Source organism: Papaver somniferum, chromosome 9 (genome assembly GCF_003573695.1).
Source record: "Papaver somniferum cultivar HN1 chromosome 9, ASM357369v1, whole genome shotgun sequence".
In the NCBI taxonomy this organism is placed as follows: Eukaryota; Viridiplantae; Streptophyta; class Magnoliopsida; order Ranunculales; family Papaveraceae; genus Papaver; species Papaver somniferum.
The window spans coordinates 192,635,088-192,655,658 of NC_039366.1; the positions used below are offsets into that span (position 1 = coordinate 192,635,088).

Here is a 20,571-nt window from a genome sequence, read left to right on the forward strand (position 1 = left end):
GAGATGCGATAGCTTTAGTAATCAGCAATAAGCTTAAATCTGTGTTACCAGTTTCACGTACAGAGTGTTCGAGAAAATGCTTGAAAGACCGGTTAAAGCAAACAGAGTAATGGGGGATGTTGGTAAATTTTCTATAGATTTTAATGTTAAAGTGGATAATTTCGGGTCGCAGTACGAATTTGGGGTCATAAGGCAAAATTTAATTTCAAAGCAAATTTTTTAATCAAATGCAAATAGGGAGTCGAGAGGGCATTAGTGCAGTAGCATATAGTTTATTTCTGGATTATTTTATCGATGTGTTCAACTTTCGTTAGACCTTCAATCAGAATGTTATGATTTCAACTGAATTATGGAATATGCATGATTCTTAGGTAATCATAGCATATGCCCTTAATAAGTCTGAGAGGATATTGCTATATCAGTTTCAATCTTTGATAGTGTATATATGAATACGAAATGGAAAAAACCTTTGACTAAACTGGGATAATGTTGTTTTCAGATGGGCTTTGCATATGAAGTTCTATACACTGAGATTGAGTTGAGCACCATAAAATTGCAGAATCGCAGAATTACAAAAGTAAGAAAATAAAGGAATTGTTGCAGAAGTTTTATACACTCAAGATAACTGCATGAGTGCTCCATGACTTCACATTTGCCGCGTATTTCCATGGGTCCGTGGGGTTATGTTTGCCAAGAATTAGAGGTCAGAGTGAAGAAGGACGCAGAGTTATGTTCGGTATATGATAGTTGTAGACAAGGTTTTCCAAGGGGAAAGTCTGTGGAGAAAGTTAAGTTGTTGATGCGGTGAGCAAATGGATTGTGTTTGAGAACGAAAACCAAAAATTATGGAAATTATAATAACCAATCCTAAGCGACGGGCGAGGCGAAGCTGAGCCGCACCAAATAAAAAGTCCTAAGCATGTATCGGAACAGGACGAGGCGAAGCCGAGCTATACCAAATCAAAATCTTAAGCATGCATCAAAACAGGGCGAGACGAAGCCGAGCTATACCAAATCAAAATCCTAAACATGCATCAAAACAGGACAAGGCGAAGCCGAGTTATACCAAATCAAACACGGCTACGCACCGGGCACAAAATCTAGTTGTCATTTAGATAGATTATTAGGGAGTTTGCGTTAAAGGGACGAGAGTTATCCAAGCGTAAGGTGAACCATTTTAACTTCATCTTCTTCTGTCACAGGAAAATTAAACAATTTGTCTGAGATTGTGTGCGACAGAAGTAATATAGTTGAAATGACGAGGGTACCCAAGTACACCATAATATTTTCGTTTCAACCTATAAATTTGATACCTCGAGTGATCGTCTATAGACAAAGTCGAGACAATACAACTTCAAGATATTCACTTGATAATAGTTACGGTCCAAAACCAATTTATTATAGGATCAATATCAAGTGATAAGGATTAACGTACATGTGTTATTTACTTTATTAAAATAAAAAAAAATTATAATGTGGAAGTAAGTAAATGACACAACAAGATTTTGTTAACGAGGAAACCGCAAATGCAGAAAAATCCAGGACCTAGTCCAGTTTTGAATATTCTCGGAATTAAGTCGTTATACAAAGAACAAAGTCAACTTCGTATATATGAGACCAAATAATCTACCCTTGTTACTTAGTTCCCTCGGTATCCCTGCGCCTACAACCGTCTGGACAGTGAATCCCAAAACAGAAAACACTATCTTTAGTTGTTTTACCGATGTAAAGTCTTAAGCACTCAACTCCTTTTGATCATCTTCCAAAACAGTAAGTCAAAAAAGAAACTCGTTGTTGGAAAATATTATATATATATTAATACAACGCATGGCGAACCGATCCAGGCATGTCTAGATATGCATCGGGGGATTGTCCAAAAAAGAAATGCATATACAAATTGTGCCGGATCGGTCCATGCATGTATAACTATATATCGGGGGCATATCCAAATGATGCTCGAAGCTTTGTCCCATGCTTGTCAAGAAAGAAGTGCATATACAAACCGTGTCGGATCGGTCCATATAAGTATAGCTATTGTTGATGGTGGTTTTTGAACAAGGGGTAAAACCGTAAAACCTCACGTATAGCATGACGTCACCGGTGACACTAGCACATTTATTAGAGCATTTAACGCGCTTATGTCAAAATTACCAGGGTACCCTTTTTCAAATACTAAATTAGGGTTTTGATGCGCGAAACTCTAAGTTCACACATACCGCACAACCATTACGCAAAAAGCATGGCAAGCATGCCAAATGCACGCACCGCGCAATCATTGTGCAGAACATAGCAATTGCACGCACCGTGCAATCATTGCGCAAAAGCATGGAAATCATGCCACTCACACATGTCACGCAATATGCCAAATGCACGTACCGTGCAAACATCGCGCCGAACCTAGCAATTGCACGTACCGTGCGATCATTGCGCAAAAGCATGGCAAACATGCCAAAATACACGCACCGTGCACTCATTACACAAAACATAGCAATTGCATGTACCATGCAATCATTATGCAAAATATGGTAACCATGCCAAACCACAAATAAACACGCAGGATATGGCAACCGTGCCAAACCGCAAAGCAACGCGCAATCATCATGCTAACCATGCCAAAAATCCAAAACGCACCACCATTGCACAAAATGGAAACCATGCCAAAAACGGGCGCCATTGGCACATGCCGTGCAACCCTTGCAACCTGGCATGCCAAGCCGTGCAACCTAGGGCCAAAGCCGCCACACGCGCCATTAGCACATGTCGTGCAACCCTTGCAACTTGGCATGCCAAGCCGTGCAACATAGGGCCAAAGCCGCCACACGCGCCATTGGCACATGCCGTGCAACCCATGCAACCTGGCATGCCAAGCAGTGCAACCTAGGGACAAAGCTGCCACACGCGCCATTGGCACATGTCGTGCAACCCTTGTAACCTGGCATGCCAAGCCGTGCAACCTAGGGCCAAAGCCGCCACACGCGCCATTGGCACATGCCGTGCAACCCTTGCAACCTGGCATGCCAAGCCGTGCAACCTATGGCCAAAGCCGCCACACACGCCATTGGCACATGCCGTGTAACCCTTGCAACCTGGCATGCCAAGCCGTGCAACCTAGGGCCAAAGCCGCCACACGCGTCATTGGCACATGCCGTGCAACCCTTGCAACCTGGCATGCCAAGCCCTGCAACCTAGGACCAAAGCCACCACACGCGCCATTGGCACATATCGTGCAACCCTTGCAACCTGGCATGCCAATCCGTGCAACCTAGGGCCAAGGCATACCACACATGCCATTGGCACATGCCGTGCAACACTTGCACTTTGGCATTTCCACTTGCACCCAACGTGCAACCTAGGGCCAAGGCATACCACACATGCCATTGGCACATGCCATGCAACACTTAGATAACTTACGTTCATCTCGAACCGGCATGTTTCCATAGAAGTCAATTCCATGAAACATCCTCATTTAGATAACTTAGCTAGAATCCGTCTTTTGAATCTTTAGATTAGCACGATCTAATAATACTAGCATGTATATATAATCAATACGATAATAGAGAATCACACACGACACAAATATTACGTGGTTCACCTTTGTAGGCTACATCCACGGCCAAAACCACCCCGTGAATCTTCATTATCATAACAAGTTATTACATCGACATAACATATAATATACTAGTTATATAACCCACTAGCGCTAAACGTTAGAAACAATAAGACATATTATGAAGAGTTTACCTCTTCTTTTGTTCTTCTTCTTCCATAAACCTTCACCACCATGGTTGCTTCAACTTTAGAAAAGAACATGAAGAACGTCATGAATTCTAGCTTTTCCCATATCGTTATGAACCCTAGAAACCCTAGATTTCCCCCATACCCGTTCTCATTACAAGTTTCTCTTCTCACATATATTTTGCCCCATCACTAACCATTGTAGGACATAACGGTTGTGTCCCCCATCACTCTCGTTCTTGAGAGGATTCTACAAGAGAATGGATTTCTACTCACAATATAATCCCTCTTAATAGTAGACAAATCCTTGCTCCCCAAGTCTTCTAGAACTTCTAAGAATGGTCTTCCACCTTAATTGAAGAAACTCTAAACTTGGAAAACACTTTACCAAACAGTCATACAAGTTTCCTAATCCAAGTAAACCTTGTAGACATTCCAAACCCAAAACTTCCTTTTAGCCACGGTTTTGACAGCATTAGATCACTGTTTCAGCTTCAAAAACTGTCACCTAAAGTCCAGTTTCAGTTATATAGTTTTGTATACGGAACAAAACCCCAACAATCACCACCTTTTGTAGCGTGAATAAAACCTTCATCTTCACTCCAACAAAGCATGAACGTTTACCACCTTTTGTAAGGCCATCCTTACAGACTCATCACAAGCACGAATCGAAGTTGTCTTGTACCTTGAGCTTGAACCACTGCCTAAGCCAAATTCCTTCCTTGCACTTGAATCACCGGAACCGCTATCCATCGATATTCTAACATCACCATAAATAACTTCTTCATATAATTTATACAAGTTTCTGCACCAACTTGTATCAAACTACTTCGTCTCCATGATCACTTATTGTTCCACCTTCGTATAATACTTCTTCTTCGACACATGTCTACCTTTCAACTTTAAGAGCTTGTTGTATCGCTTCAACCATTGTGAACGCTGATTGTGCTATCCCTTGTTGAATTAAATTGTTTAAACCATCAATAAAACGTGCAACTAATTGTTCTTCAGTTTCTTTTAGTTCATTACGAGCAACCAAACCGTAGAACTCAGCTACATATTCTTCAACCAATTTAGCTCATTGGCGACAGTTTTGAAGCTTGATAAACAATTGCTGCTTATAATCTTTTGGTAAAAACTTTTCTCTTATTAAAGTTCTCATGCAAGTCCAAGTACGTATAGGGGGTTTGTAATACTTATCTCGATCTTCACATAATGTCTCTCACCAAGCTGCAGCTCCACCTTTCATTTTATAGGATACCAGTTTTACTCTAGAAGATTCAGGGACGTCCATGAATTTGAAAAAGGATTCGATTTCATAAAGGCAGTCCAATAATCCTTCAATTTGTAAACCACCATGAAAACTAGGTATATCAGCCTTTAATTTGTATTCTTGTAGATTTCCATAAGAATTCATAGTAGAGTTTAATCTCTTTTCATCCATCCACTTTTGTTATTCTTTGTCCTCGACTTTGTCATCTTCATCAAGGTTGATAGTCACATTAACTTGTTTTTTTGGAGTGTTAAGAAAACCCTCTACCAGCTCTTTGTGTTGAAGGATATGAGAAACATCGTCAGGAATAGAAGTATTTTGAACAAAAGAACTAGTTTTTGTTTCATCATCTTACTTTTCTCCTGTCTTCTTTTCTCCTTCTTCATTATCATTAGTTAAACTAGGCATGGTTTCATCCTCTAAACCTACACGTTTCCATATTTTGAGTATGCAATCTTCTTGAACTTTAAGCTTTGTCTCAAGATCACGTTTAGTTGTATCAATCTTGGTTTCAAGCTTAGTTTCTAGAGAATTAATGGAAGTTGTGATTTCAGTAATGATAGTCTTCGAGAATTCTTTCATAAGAGCGTCAATCTCAGCTTTTTCCATTGAAAAGAAAAGTAGGGTTTTGAAGTTGCGGAAGATATTAAGGATCTGTTTCTAGATAAAAACTAAAAATGTTGTATCTGATACCAACTAGTGTAGCACAGATAGGGATGGAATCAAACTAGTTGCTAGGTTTGTGAAGATAGATGAAATTCCGTCAGGAACTTAGATAAAATCTGATTCTAGGATCTAGATTCTAAGATAAAAGATTGATAATCAATCTTGATAATAATATTGATAATAAGATGTGTTCTCTAACAAGAAGGCATATCCTTTAAATAGGTTCTGAAGAACCGACTACACAGAAAAGAAAATGAAAGTTAATCAAACTAGGAAAGAAAAATACTTGTAAAGTAAGTAAACTGAAACAGACGGATAAGATCAACTATTATAGTTGATACAAGTACGAGGGATCACAGTTTATACATGCTTCATGAGTCAACTGTCATAGTTGATACGTAAAAATATGTACTACATCAAGTTTTCTCGTTAACAAAATCTTGTTGTGTGATCTACTTTTACTTTCCGAAATTATAGTTGTTTTAATATAGTTAAAAGTAAATACACTAGTGCGTTAAATCCCAATCACTTGACATAGATCCTATAGTCAATTGGTCTTGTATCGTAACTATTGTCAAGTGAATACCTTATTTTTGTATTGTCTCAAATTTGTCCATAGATGATCACACTTGGTATCAGACTTATAGGTTGAAACGAAAAGATTGTGGTGTACTTGGGTACCCTCGTCTTTCAGTTCCCATTTATAAACTAGTTAACCGGTACATATATATTATTTCGTGTATTAAATTCCTCAGTGATTTGCCTTGCGTTTTGCGAGTTTTATTTTCTGAATGGATGATGATGTTGTTATACTATCTGGGCGCTCCCAAGCTTGACATGCACTTATTTTGTTAAACTCCCTTTACCTGCACATTATGTTTGTTTTTTTTGCATTGTTAGTTACTTTTCCCTTTGTGTCGTTATTGATGGATTTTTACTTCAACGTTGACGTTCCCTCAAAATCTTGAGATTACTTAGTTTTGTGTATCATACTCTCAACGAATGAATATCATTTCCCATGTCTATGTATTTATAACCGAAGTGGTACATTTTTCACCATTTTTTTTCGACGACGAAGTCCCGAGACTAAATACTCTCATGAGCAAAAGTCTCTCGACCTCGCTTTATCTGGCCACTCAGCTCCCTAAAGCAAAGTGACGTCCCGTTATGTTTTCTGTGAAAGCCCGTTTATCGGGGCTTTCTTTTGACTGATGCAGTCCAGTACCCCCCATACCATTACTCAATAATCACTTGTTTTCGTGGCCCCTTATTCCTTCGCCGAACTGGTACATGGTACGAGACCAATGGCTTAGCCGTATGGAAATTCCCGAAGACGCTTCAGACTCCCCATACACCCATGACTCAAATATGTACCTCGGTGCCTCTTGTGTAGTTACACCCCTTGCCAAATGTCCTTCTTCAGGTTATAGTCGATGACGTGCGATGGTGAATATCTCCAGAACTTATATGATATGCCTCTTACAATCGGTGGTGAATATCTCTAGAACTTATCCAAGATGACGTGCGAATAGGTCTTACTTGTTGCCACTTTCCTTTAGGCTAACTAAGGTGCATGCCAAAATGGGGTTCTAACATGGAATCTAAGTTTTATATTATGTAATAATTTGTGTGTATTATTATATCTTTCCCGAGCATCCTTGCTTGTTGATAGACGCATTTATGTGTCTAATATATCTCATTTGTATATACTGTTAGTGCCCATTTTTGTACTCATTATGGTGTTTTATTTATTTATAGGTGTTTTTGGAAAATAAGGTTTTGCGGCGAAATTGGTTAAAAATGCGGCGTTTGGAGCTCCGTTGACGGTGTATCGGAAGTGCCCCAGAAGTGTGCCGGAAGTACCCCGGAAATGTCCCGGAGGAACCCCGAGAAAGTGCGGAAAACGCCCCAGAAAAATCGCTAAAGGCACCAAAGAAAAATTGATAAAGGCACCCTTTTCTTATTCAAATTTTCAAACTCTATTTTGTCGGGAAAATGCATGCAAGAACTGGTAATATTTCATTTCGATTTTTGATGGGCTTCTGAAGAGATTCAATCACCGAAATTGATTGGGCTAGGCCTGGTTAAGCTAAACAGACCATATGCAAGTGTTATAATCGAAAAACCTGGGCTAAACAATCCGTTAGAGAGGATCAAAGTTTAAACAGAGAAGAGAATAATATCGTTTCTGTTGGAAAATATTTGCGCAATTAGAGAATATATTCTCCTAGGATTTGAATATATCCAATTCAGGGAAGTTTTACAGAGATTAATAAGCCGCGTACAAGGAAAGGGAAGATTTGGGGGACACGATCTTCATAAAACAGAAAAAAATATTTGAAAAGATACGAAGTGCTGTGAAGATTAAATACGAGATTGCGTGAAGATTTCTGGGAGCTGCTGTGTATAAATAGCATCCTTAGGAGTCAGAGAAAGGTTATCAAGAGTTTGGGGAAGGTTTGGGACGCAGAGGAGCGAAGAAGAAAGATTAACAGCAATTCCCACCTGTTGCTGCTGCTGCCATTAGAGGACCTTGAAGAACACGAAGAACAGACTGCACAGAGCAGTCTTATTTTTCGCAGCATCAATAGCAGCAGCTAAGTATCGTTGTTATACATCAGTACAACTCTATCGTTGATTTGTGATGCCTTTTGTGGGTCGTAGATTCACTGTTTATACTTTTTCACTCTTTTAATCAAATTTTGAGCATCAATTATGTATTTTGAGAACATGATTAATATGAGTGGCTAAACCCCAACACTGGATGATGGAGGAAGCCGTTCTTTACGCATATGATAATTATATTAATTCTTTTTTGACTACTTGCACTTTTTATTAATCGATTTATGATTTTTCTTAATTGGTTGTGATATCGTATGATGATGTATGCTTGGTCGTAGTGCTTTTGATGCGTCATGCTAGTGATATACAATAAATATTCTAAAAATCTACCTTGGCAAGAATGAGAGTCCTTATGATTTGATCTATAATTGTTTCGAATAAATATATGCATTGTGTGAATGATTAATGGTGGAATCTTGTGTCCTAGTGTCTCTTGATCCTGTGACAAATATTGTGTATATATTTTTATTTTTAAATCTTTACAAGTCCGAGCAACGAACTCTTATTTACCGCACGAAAAATAATATAACAAAATGGTGCCGCTGCCGGGGAACATAGACCATGTAGTTGGGAACAAAGCTTGAGAATTCGTGAATATCAAAAATTATATTGTGATGATGATGAGGAGGAGGATGGTGATGATAATTATAATGATATTTCTAGTTCAAATCCAAATAATTTTAATAATTATTTACCTATTCAAAAGGACGAGGATTTGACTAGAAATACCCCCGTTTTAGACGATGATTACGAAACCGATGATGGTTTAGAGGAACCAGTTTATCTTGAGAGTACTGTTTTCGAGTCAAACGATTTAGAAACAATAGTCTTAGATGAACTCGTAGAGATTAGCGGGGATGAACCTGACTTAATAAAATCAATCGCCCACTTTCAGGAATCTGATGACCTAGAAATTAGGGAGATTATGACCAGTCTACCTAGAGACGCCGAAAACTCTAAGTTTGGGGGTGATTATCATTCTCCATGTTCTTTAACTCTTACAAAAATCCCTCACGTGGGACTTGACATCAATGCCTCAACCATCTTACAAGACTATCTTCGTACTCGTTTTCCCGAACTTAATAATATTCAACACGAGTCTCAACTGTTAGAAACCCATCCTCTGGTTGATGAGGTTAGCCCAGGCAATAATACCAAGATTGACTTTGTTTTCCCACCAAAAACTTTTCTACCAATTGTGGGAACATATAAATTTCAGATGTGTCAATTATTAAGTTTTGAGACTAAACCTAATTACTTTAGGAGATTAGGGTCGACACATTTTTTTTAAGGAAGACCACTACTCTCATTGTGGTCAATTATGTAAGTCAAATCTTATTGACTTAGAGGATCCTCAGTTATTTAGGTTATTATTGTGCGCTTCTAAGATCATATTTGAGTTTTTCCAAACTCTAGGACCTAATGATTCGGATCCCACCTATGAAGAAACGCAGCCAATTAAAATTTTCTATTTAGACCCTTTCATAGAACCTGAACCTGAACCTGAACCACAATTAGATATAAATTTCTTAATCAGGAAACTAGGTAAGGGGTTGCTAGTCTTGTTCATTTTCTTGGTTTATTGCAGTTTCTTTTGGTCATCTCTATTTGGTTTTGAAGACCCACAGTTATTTCGACTGTCACTATATGATTCGAGGTGACTAATCTTTCCTAAGTCTGGCTGAAGACATTAAACTTAGAACTTCTTGGGAGGTAACCCAATCTCATGCAACACGGTAATATCTTTCCTTATCTCTTTTGCTTCAAATGGTAACAGTTTCTCCTTGTTCATGATTTTAATTTCATCTTTAGAACATTGAGGACAATGTTAGATTTAAGTTTGGGGGTATGGGAGAAACTTTTTAGTTGCAGTATGAATAAATAAACTCCAGAGCCTAGAAATTTATGCGTATTTAGGATGACACTAACCAATCTAAGTGGATGGAAGCATTTTGGTTGTAGGAGTTGAGGAACCAATCTGAATAGATGGAAACATCTAAAGAGTCTATTCATAAAAGCACAGAGCTCAGGTGTTAGAAATAACATGATAGTTTCACCATATCTCGTTGAGTCCTTTTCACTTCTATTCTTATTTTATTTTATTTTGTTTTTAAACCATGTTTCTCTAAGTGATAGGTGGGGCCCACGATTCAAGTTGTTACTAATGCTAGGATGAATTAGAGTGATTGAGTTACGTAAAAAGAAAAAAATAAAAAAAAATAAAAAAAAAAATAAAAAAAAGTTGAAAAAAAATAAAAAATAAAAAAAATTGAGACCAGACCATTTGACCAAAAGGAGTAAATTTAATAAAGTCGACCACTGGTACCCTTGTATATGCCAGTTGTGTTGACCTAGAGTTAGGTTATCGACCACTGGTTCCCTTGTATATGCCAGTGTGTTGATATTAGTCAGACTAGTACCTCAATCCATTAGGATAGGTTCATTTTGGCGGAGGCCTTCAGACAGATATGGGAAACGCCGTTCACTTAGTAAACATCAAAACCATTTATGTTTTTCCATATCCATCTCTTAGTCTTTCCATGTGATTAGTTTGACTCTGAATATAATGTCCATAGTGCAACTATCTGAGTAGAGCTCTGTCACTTATATATGAATTTTAGTATGCTTGAGTGCAAACTCGTGTACATCAATTGGAATTTCGCATCAGGGTACTTCCTCTTGTAGTCAATAAGTATGCCAACCAAGGAGATTTGTTAATGCCTTCCAAGGTTCGTTGTAGATATCTAGGGTCTGGAGTATTAAGATTTTGTGGGTATATCTCTTGTAATCCCTCCCGAGACTATAACTCGGCCACTAGGGCCACCTAGGGGTTTAAAGGCTTGTTGCATACGCTAAATGCAATCGACGATGCCTGCGAAAGTGAGTTAGGATTTTATTTTGTAGTTTTAATTTACTCGGGACTAGCAAATAATAAGTTTGGGGGTATTTGATAGACGCATTTATGTGTCTAATATATCTCATTTGTATATACTGTTAGTGCCCGTTTTTGTACTCATTATGGTGTTTTATTTATTTATAGGTGTTTTTGGAAAAATAAGGTTTTGCGGCGAAATTGGTTAAAAATGCGGCCTTTGGAGCTCCGTTGACGGTGTATCGGAATCGTCCCAGAAGTGTGCCGGAAGTACCCCGGAAATGTCCCGGAGGAACCCCGAGAAAGTGCGGAAAACGCCCCAGAAAAATCGCTAAAGGCACCAAAGAAAAATTGATAAAGGCACCCTTTTCTTATTCAAATTTTCAAACTCTATTTTGGCGGGAAAATGCATGCAAGAACTGGTAATATTTCATTTCGATTTTTGATGGGCTTCTGAAGAGATTCAATCACCGAAATTGATTGGGCTAGGCCTGGTTAAGCTAAACAAACCATATGCAAGTGTTATAATCGAAAAACCTGGGCTAAACAATCGGTTAGAGAGGATCAAAGTTTAAACAAAGAAGAGAATAATATCGTTTCTGTTGGAAAAGATTTGCGCAATTAGAGAATATATTCTCCTAGGATTTGAATATATCCAAGTCAGGGAAGTTTTACAGAGATTAATAAGCCGCGTACAAGGAAAGGGAAGATTTGGGGGACACGATCTTCATAAAACAGAAAAAAAAATATTTGAAAAGATACGAAGTGCTGTGAAGATTAAATGCGATATTGCGTGAAGATTTCTGGGAGCTGCTGTGTATAAATAACATCCTTAGGAGCCAGAGAAAGGTTATCAAGAGTTTGGGGAAGGTTTGGGACGCAGAGGAGCGAAGAAGAAAGATTAACAGCAATTCCCACCTGCTGCTGCTGCTGCCATTATAGGACCTTGAAGAACACGAAGAACAGACTGCATAGAGCAGTCTTATTTTCCGCAGCATCAACAACAACAGCTAAGTATCGTTGTTATACAGCAGTACAACTCTATCGTTGATTTGTGACGCCTTCTGTGGGTCGTAGATTCACTGTTTATACTTTTTCACTCTTTTAATCAAATTTTGAGCATCAATTATGTATTTTGAGAACATGATTAATATGAGTAGCTAAACCCCAACACTGGGATGATGGAGGAAGCCGTTCTTTACGCATATGATAATTATATTAATTCTTTTTTGACTACTTGCACTTTTTATTAATCGATTTATGATTTTTCTTAATTGGTTGTGATATCGTATGATGATGTATGCTTGGTCGTAGTGCTTTTGATGCGTCATGCTAGTGATATACAATAAATATTCTAAAAATCTACCTTGGCAAGAATGAGAGTCCTTATGATTTGAGCTATAATTGTTTAGAATAAATATATGCATTGTGTGAATGATTAATGGTGGAATCCTGTGTCCTAGTGTCTCTTGATCCCGTGACAAATATTGTGTATATTTTTATTTTTAAATCTTTACAAGTCCGAGCAACGAACTCTTATTTACCGCACGAAAAATAATATAACACTTGTTGTTCACTCGCTTGCTCTTTGGATAACTTTCTATGACAATTTTCCATATGTTGCGGAGCTGTTTACAGATTTTCTTCCAAGTCATCCAATTTAGCCAAAATGAGGTCTGAAATTATTTTTTTCTCTCATGCTTCGTGGTTGGTATCATTATCTCCTTTGGAAGAACTTCCTCGGTGTCATATGTTAAGTGGAACGGAAACATGCCAGTCGCATCTCGCCGAGTTATCCGATAAGCTCATAATATGTTGTGCAGGTGCTCGCACAAAATTTTGTAGTTCCATCCAGCCTCTTCTTAGATTTTCAGCAATAGTTTTATTAGTCGCTTCAGCTTGTCCATTACTTTGCGGGTAGATTAGTGTAGACTTGTCTCGCTGGATTTTGAATGCGTTGAAGAACATATATATATATATATATATATATATATATCAATTTCCCCCCTCGAATTGTTTTCCATTGTCTGAAACTATTACCGCCGAGATGCCAAACCTGCAAATGATGTGGTCAAAAATAAAAACAAATACATCTCTATCGCGGATATGCTTTAGGGCCTTGGCTTCTACCCATTTGATGAAGTAGTTCGTGGCGACGATTAAGTATTTTTTCTTCTTTGATCCTAGAACTAATGGTCCAACGGTATCTATTTCCCATTTAGCGAAGGTTTATGGATTGAACACAAAGTTCAAACTTGTGGCTAGAGTGTGTATCTTTTTACCAAATCGCCGACATTCTTCGCAACACTGAAAAATGTCCTTCGCCTCCTCGTGCATATAAGGCCAAAAATATCCCAGAGTTTTAGCATTGTGAGTTAATGATCTTGATCTGCTGTCATTCCCAACATCCTCATAGTGCATTTATTTTGCGTATAAAAAACCCCAGAGGTGTCACCATCCTTCCACAAAAAACCCATCAAAACAAAAGTAACACAAAAACCCCATCAAAACAAAATTAACACAAAAGCCCCAAATTTAAATGTTGGTTTCATCAAATTTTATTTTGGTTTTATCAAATTTTATGATGAAACCAAAATAAAATTTGATGAAACCAATATTTAAATTTGAGGTTTTTGTATCAATTTTTAAAAATTTGGGGTTTTTGTATCATTTTTGTTTACAATTGAGTTTTAATGGATCCCAACATTTGAGTGGGGTTTTTGTACCACAAGTTTGGTCATCTTGGGTTTTTATGACTAGTTTTGTTTATGTATAATTTGAATCCCTTGACTGCGAGATATGCATCATAACAGAGGTTTTAGAAAGGATCATTTGTATAAGACTCCATCACGCACCTTATAGTTTGTAGATATGCTCTTGATCTTGTTGGCTAAAAGTCTGTCTCTGGGCATCTCCTCCTTCATCAAATATTTATAGATAGGGATTCGCCAGTCGACTGCTCCAAATTACTCTTTTTCTTTTTGGGTTTCCAAAGCAATGGCTTCCATACTCTGGCTTACTGCATCTATGGATGGTTCTGCAACCATTTTATCTTGACGAATATTTTTTCTGGATCCCCCCATCATTGATGAGATGAAGGCTCGTGCATCATCATACCTGTTATCTTTCATGCAAATGTGTCGCCAAGTGATATTCAGAATCGACGCCGAATATTGTCTGACGAGCTTGAGATATTTCTGCAACGAAGGATCGTATGTTTGGTATCACTCCTATATATGACGAACAACGAGCTAAGAATCGCTTGTCAACCTTATTTCTTCCAGTTCCATCTCAATTGCCAATCGTGGAGCATGGATCACTGCTTCATACTCGGTTTCGTTATTTGTTGAATGAAACTCTAGTATGAATGTATGGAACACCCTAGTTCCTCCTGGCGAAGTGAAAACAATGCATATGCCTCTACTTTCGCTGTTAGCAGACCCGTCGACGAATATTTCCCACATTTGTGGATTGCTTTTCTTAAAAAAGTCTTGTGGATCTGTATGCTCTTCTTCCATGTTCAACATTTGCTCTACATCTTTGTCTTCTTCTAGTGGGAATTCAACCAAGAAGTCAGCAGTCACTTGATATTTTGGCGAAGATAGAATTCCATAATCGACTTTGAACTGCTCTATCTGAGCATTTCGTTTCGAGACTCTCCGACTAGTTGTGTGCTTTTTAGTAATAACTTAATGGGGGTTTGAGTCATGACTTTGATTTTGTGAACCTGGAAATATGTTCGTAACTTCTGAGTTGCATAGGCCAATTCTTATATCAACTGCTCAATCTTCGTGTAATATCTTTTTAACGAAGCTGAGAGTCCTGCTGATGTAATAAATTGGCCTTTCGACTCTTTCGTCATGTCAAAGTAACACCGTACTAAGAACATTAGATGTTGTTGCGAGATATAAAGATACGACTTTGCCAGGTTCGGGTCCCTGAAAGATGGATAGATTGACTAGATAGTCTCTAATGCTCTGCAAGGCTTGTTCGCACTCGCCAGCCCACGAAAATTTGTTGTCCTTCTTTAAAGTGTTGAGGAAATGTTTGCACTACTATATAAACAACTTCAAGTACTACTCTAGAAAATCAAGCTGGGTTTAAAATTCAGTCATTTGAAAAATTTTCTAGAGATTAAGAAAGAAAGGCACATAAAATTTTAAAATAAAAATTTTGATGTAAATTTTTATTTTAAGAATCACAATAAACTAGCCACTGGCGCTAATGATAATATCGTTCGATGGAAATACCATTGTCACTTTTCCATAGTAGCCGCTGGTTGCCATGCCTTTTTTTTTTTTGGCCATGGTCCAGGCTTTAGGTCTGTGTCTGTGTGAGTCCCTATATACAGATTCCATTTCCCCGGTTCGTAGCCTCTTTTATCTACTTTTCTCTCTTACTAGGGAACTTCGTAGTTTCCAGCGTTAAAACTCTTCCACACACAGATCGTAGGGCCCTCTTAGAACACTAGAGAGGCCTCTCTACTGTGCTCTTACCCATTTCTTGCATTATCTGCTGCTTCCCATGGCGTCTTCTTGCAGGCTTACAGACTCAAGCTTCTCTTTCTCCTTGAAAACCCATCACGGACCTCTTCAAGGACGAACTCCTGGTAGTGTACAACTTGGTCCCAGAAATTCTCCGGGTATGTATATCTGTTCCTGATGGTTATTCTCACAGTATTTTACTAGGGTTGTTAACCTTTATTAAGCTTATTCTTTGGTTGATTCCATGGAGGTTTAAGGTCTATATCCATTAAATGTTATGAATGGCCAATAACCAAGATGAAACTTATTGGAGATTAGGAATTTGAAAATTTTCAATTTTATTGACACAACCAAATTCAACTCACATTACAAATACTGCATTGTGTATGTGTCAAGAAATTTGTGTAATTTTTGACTAGATTTGTTATTATACATCTGATAGATGTGGTTATTGTTAAACAGGTACATCTTAGGAAACCTTCTTCGTGGAAGGGTTAGAAGAGGTCATCCATGTTCATCTCACAAGAAGAGGGCACAAAACATACAGGCTGTGTCCATTCCAGTTCCACCATCTACAATGAACAACGCCGAGTATAGGAGGAAGCTATGGATTTACCCAAATTGGGGAACCGCTTGCAGATGATATTACATTGAAGGATATTATTGAAACTCTTCCAAAAAAAGGTATCCTCCTACCCTGGTCTGATGACTGCAGCTTCAGCCATGTTTTCTCTCCTCGGGGCACCAGTTAAAGTCGTTTCAATGCATTTCATTTAATTCAGGAAATCACACTCTGTCACATGTTTGATATCATTTAGATATTAAGAAAGTGGTATTATGACTGGGAAGGATACCTTTTTTTTTGGTAATGCTTATACAAATTGGGAAAAAAAAATCCCGTAGTGGAATAGTTTGTTTCATGAAAATCACCTAATTGAGATTGCTCAGAATCTGGCACGCAGAGGGATATAGATCCCTTGATGCTTTTTGATCAAATACAGATCTGCAACATATTTAGCAGTTGGGTGCCTCCTCGCAGATATTTTGGAATGAAATACGACCAAAAATAGAGGTCAAAACCAAGTAGATGGATTGATATTAGCGATTGTTGTTGTTTTTGAATTTTCATGCATCAAGAGAATCCTGCACACAAAAGTTTAGATATCATGGTCTGCAGTTAAGGTTTTGAGACCCTTGATGGATGCGATAGAAGCTATCTTTATAGAGCTTAAGGATGTACCTAAAGTAGAAATGCAAGTCTTCAATCATGATATGGGACATGCCAATGTTTCCCATGGCCTAGTTCCACTAAAATAATTATCACCAGACTGCAAATTTTCCGCAGGCAATCAAAGACACTTATTGATGTTTAAAATACCTTCTACACTCCACAGACATAAGACGGACTCTCAAACAAGACTCAACTATGTTTAGCTGAGCATACAATCAAGCAATGAGCTATTGAGCTCACTTAAAAAAAAGAAAAAACTCGAAGTCTGAGGGCAAACTTAATCCACCTTACTGTCACCATATTATTCTGATTATTGGCTGATCGAATTCATATCATTGGATTGTGTTAGTTTGTAACCGAGTGCTGCAACAATTTTTGGGTAACTATAGTTTTTTCTGCTCTCAGAAGTCAGTCTCACTGTTCTTGTCGAATTACTGCTACTCATTTATCGGAAGTTATTGTTTTCCTATTTATTGTGTCTCCTAATGTCTATTTCAAACTTGCTGTAAGGTATTTGAGATTGATGATGTAAAAGCTTGGAAAACGATTCTGGTGTCCATCACTTCTTACACACTGGGGATTTTCATGATTGCAAAGTCTCCATGGTATCTACTTCCTCTGGCATGGGCATGGACAGGTACTGCAGTAACTGGGGTCAGTACAATGTTTTATTCTATTCTTTAAAACTGCTTCCTTTTCTTCCCCTCGTGTAAGTTGATTGATTTTGTTTCTGAAATACTTCTTCTGTTTTCCTCCTGAATTTTTTGTTATAGGCCATGATTGTGCTCACAAATCATTTTCAAGGAACAAACTGGTGGAAGACATCGTTGGAACACTTGCATTTTTGCCCCTCATATACCCATATGAACCTTGGCGCTTTAAGCACGACCGCCATCACGCGAAAACAAACATGTCTGTTTTCTTATCCCTTCTTTTATTTATTTTTATTCAAGTAAATTATTGATGCGTTCCTGCCAAATACTCGATATATATTTGTTCTCTTCAAAACAATTATTTGAGTTACCAAATATGGGATTAATGATCAAACAACTCACATTCAAACGAAACAATAACTCTTGGTTCAAACACATGGAAGTCTAACAGAAGAATGTAGCAAGAGTTACGCTGATGATAATAAAGCTGATGAGTTATCAAGGGCCGTACCTACATGATGAACGAGAAATCCATAGATTTTCCGGTTGAGTTCTTTCTTCTTCTCCATAACCAATTCCTCACGTTTTGCTCCAACAATATCTAACTAGTCGTTCACTCCCTTCAACGGTGATAGAACTGCAGATATTGGACTACTGTTATCTTTACTTGCTGCTATCTCTCCACCAATCGTGGTTTTCTGAAATCCTGAAACCAGCATCCAGAGCCTTCTCAATGAACTTCAAAACCAGATCTGCATCTCCCTTATCAGACCCAGTACAAGTTTTCATGTCTCTTCGACTCCACACCCTCTAGACCATGATAACATGTTAACTTGATCGACTAATGCAACTCTTAAAATCCTTTTAGAGAAACTCGTCCTTGGAGGCGATGCACGAGGACCTGTATCCACTGAAGATAAGCATGGACTTTTTTGGTGGTGTCCCTCTTTGATTGCAAGTGTGACACTTCAAAATCAGTAGCTAAAGCAGCTTCAGTTCAAAATGAAATGGGTTTAGCACGTTGTGTCGATACAATGTTGTTAGTTTTGTCAACAGCGGATTCATAAATTGATAGGAAACAATCATAGATGCTTTAGTAGGATTCCTGGATTTAGAGACGTCAATAACGTCATTGATCCCAGCATATATTAATGATTCATTCTATCTCCCTTGTTCCCTTCACATGCATTTGTATTAGAGGAAGAGGACAGGTCTAAATGAGGAAACTTCTAGTTTCCATATAGTACTAAACTAGCATGTTTTAATTCTAACCCATTTCATTGTGATGTTGGGAATGGTTCGCTCTTCCATTCTAATTTCAGGCTGTCTGAAGATACAGCTTGGTGTCCTATTCGTAGAGAAAAGTTTGATTCAGCCCCAGCTTTCCGGAAGGCAATTGCATTTGGATATGGTCCTTTCCGGACATGGATGTCGATAGCTCACTGGTATGATGCACCCTGAAGCCTACAATATTAATTTATTATGACTGTGACGTTGGCTCTTTTTTTGTGTTTGATTACTGTTGATTTTTGTTTGAGTATTTCCTTTTAAAATTCGATAAAAATGGCTTATAATATCATCCATCTAGGTTGTTGTGGCACTTCGATTTGAAGAAGTTCAGACCAAATGAAGTTAAAAGGGTGCAGATAAGCTTGACTTGTGTGTTTGCATTTGTTGCAATTAGGTGGCCATTAATTATCTGGAAAACAGGACTCGCTGGATGGATTAAGTTCTGGTTGATGCCATGGCTAGGTTACCATTTCTGGGTAAACACAATTTGAGTTTTAATTGTGGTTTCATAGAATAAAACCTTGGGGTTCCTCTGACAATTATTTTAACTGATCTTGTGAATTGTAGATGAGTACTTTCACAATGGTGCATCACACAGCTCCTCACATACCATTTAAAGCTTCAGATAAGTGGGATGCCGCTCAGGCCCAATTAAATGGCACAGTTCATTGCAACTATCCTCGTTGGTAATGCTTATCCCCTGTTGACATTTTCTCCTTTTCTCTTCATACTTCAACATCTAATTATATTGTATTAGCGGTGCAATATTCTAGTAGTCATATACTTCATCATAAAAGCTTAACACTGTAAATGTGTTTGAGCACGGAACAAGTTGTTTTACGTCTTTATTGTTATTTTTATGAGGACTTGAACATGTTTTTCATTATTTTGAGCAGGATAGAGATTCTCTGTCACGATATCAATGTGCATATTCCTCACCATATATCTCCAAGGATACCTAGCTACAACCTACGAGCAGCTCATAAATCTTTGCAAGAGAACTGGGGCAAGGTTAGATATAGTACTATTCTCTCGTCATCTTTTCTTTACTCCCAAACCCTCCTGTTTACAATCCGGTTTGCTGTTTCTCATATCTACCTGTCTGCACAATAATGCAGCATCTGAACGAGGCAACATGGAATTGGCGTTTGATGAAGACTATAATGACGGTCTGCCATGTTTACAGTGAGGAGCAAAATTACGTTTCTTTTGATGAAATAGCTCCTGACGAATCTCAACCAATTACGTTCCTTAAAAAAGTCATGCCAGATTTTGCTTGATTAGACCTTACTGGAATTTCTTTAATTCTTTCTTAAATTCGTTCTAAAATTATCCGTCGCGGGAACACACTTTTGGATGCAGGCATCTATTTTTTTGCGTTTCTCTAGTATGGAAACAAATATATGGAGAGAATTGAAGAATATAAGAAGCTCTTTGCATTCATTGCTTGGCATCAGTAGTAAATAGTTATCTGCATTTCACATTCTTTACCTAATTATTCTAATGTACTTGTTTCTCCCTCTAACTGCAATTTTGCCATCTAAACATCCACTGTTGGATTGAATGTAGTTTAGCAGTAACTACAAGTATGGGAAGAAAAGTTGGTCCATTTTAGTTGGTCTGATGATATGGGTTTGGTTAAAAAAAAGGCAAAAGCAGATCTAGGACCACAATGAGAACCACATAACTTGAGGTTCACACTGAAGGCTAGAGTTGGATACAAAAAATCTAACTTATCAAGAACT

At 38.0% G+C, this 20,571-nt stretch overlaps 1 protein-coding gene across 2 annotated transcripts; it reads left to right on the forward strand.

Annotated features, from left to right (window-relative positions):
• Nucleotides 1-15,583: 15,583 nt before the first annotated feature.
• LOC113313245 (omega-6 fatty acid desaturase, chloroplastic-like) lies at nt 15,584-20,316 on the forward strand. Of its 2 annotated transcripts, none has more exons than XM_026561986.1 (9): nt 15,584-15,810; nt 16,115-16,336; nt 17,394-17,537; nt 17,657-17,795; nt 18,859-18,981; nt 19,125-19,302; nt 19,394-19,512; nt 19,723-19,837; nt 19,945-20,316. In XM_026561986.1, exons 3-9 carry the CDS (start codon nt 17,486-17,488, stop codon nt 20,104-20,106), a joined length of 888 nt encoding a protein of 295 aa, XP_026417771.1. In that variant the 5' UTR covers nt 15,584-15,810; nt 16,115-16,336; nt 17,394-17,485; the 3' UTR covers nt 20,107-20,316. The 2 variants fall into 2 exon arrangements, with proteins under 2 accessions (XP_026417771.1, XP_026417772.1); XM_026561987.1 differs by having other exon boundaries at nt 15,586-15,810; nt 17,394-17,520; nt 19,221-19,302; nt 19,945-20,314.
• Nucleotides 20,317-20,571: the final 255 nt, after the last annotated feature.

Coding starts and splice junctions, on each gene's coding strand:
- LOC113313245 (XM_026561986.1), top strand. CDS start 17,486: ATGGTATCTACTTCCTCTGGCATGGGCATGGACAGGTACTGCAGTAAC. Junction 19,513..19,722: donor CATTGCAACTATCCTCGTTG/GTAATGCTTATC, acceptor TATTTTGAGCAG/GATAGAGATTCTCTGTCACG. Junction 19,838..19,944: donor TGCAAGAGAACTGGGGCAAG/GTTAGATATAGT, acceptor ACAATAATGCAG/CATCTGAACGAGGCAACATG.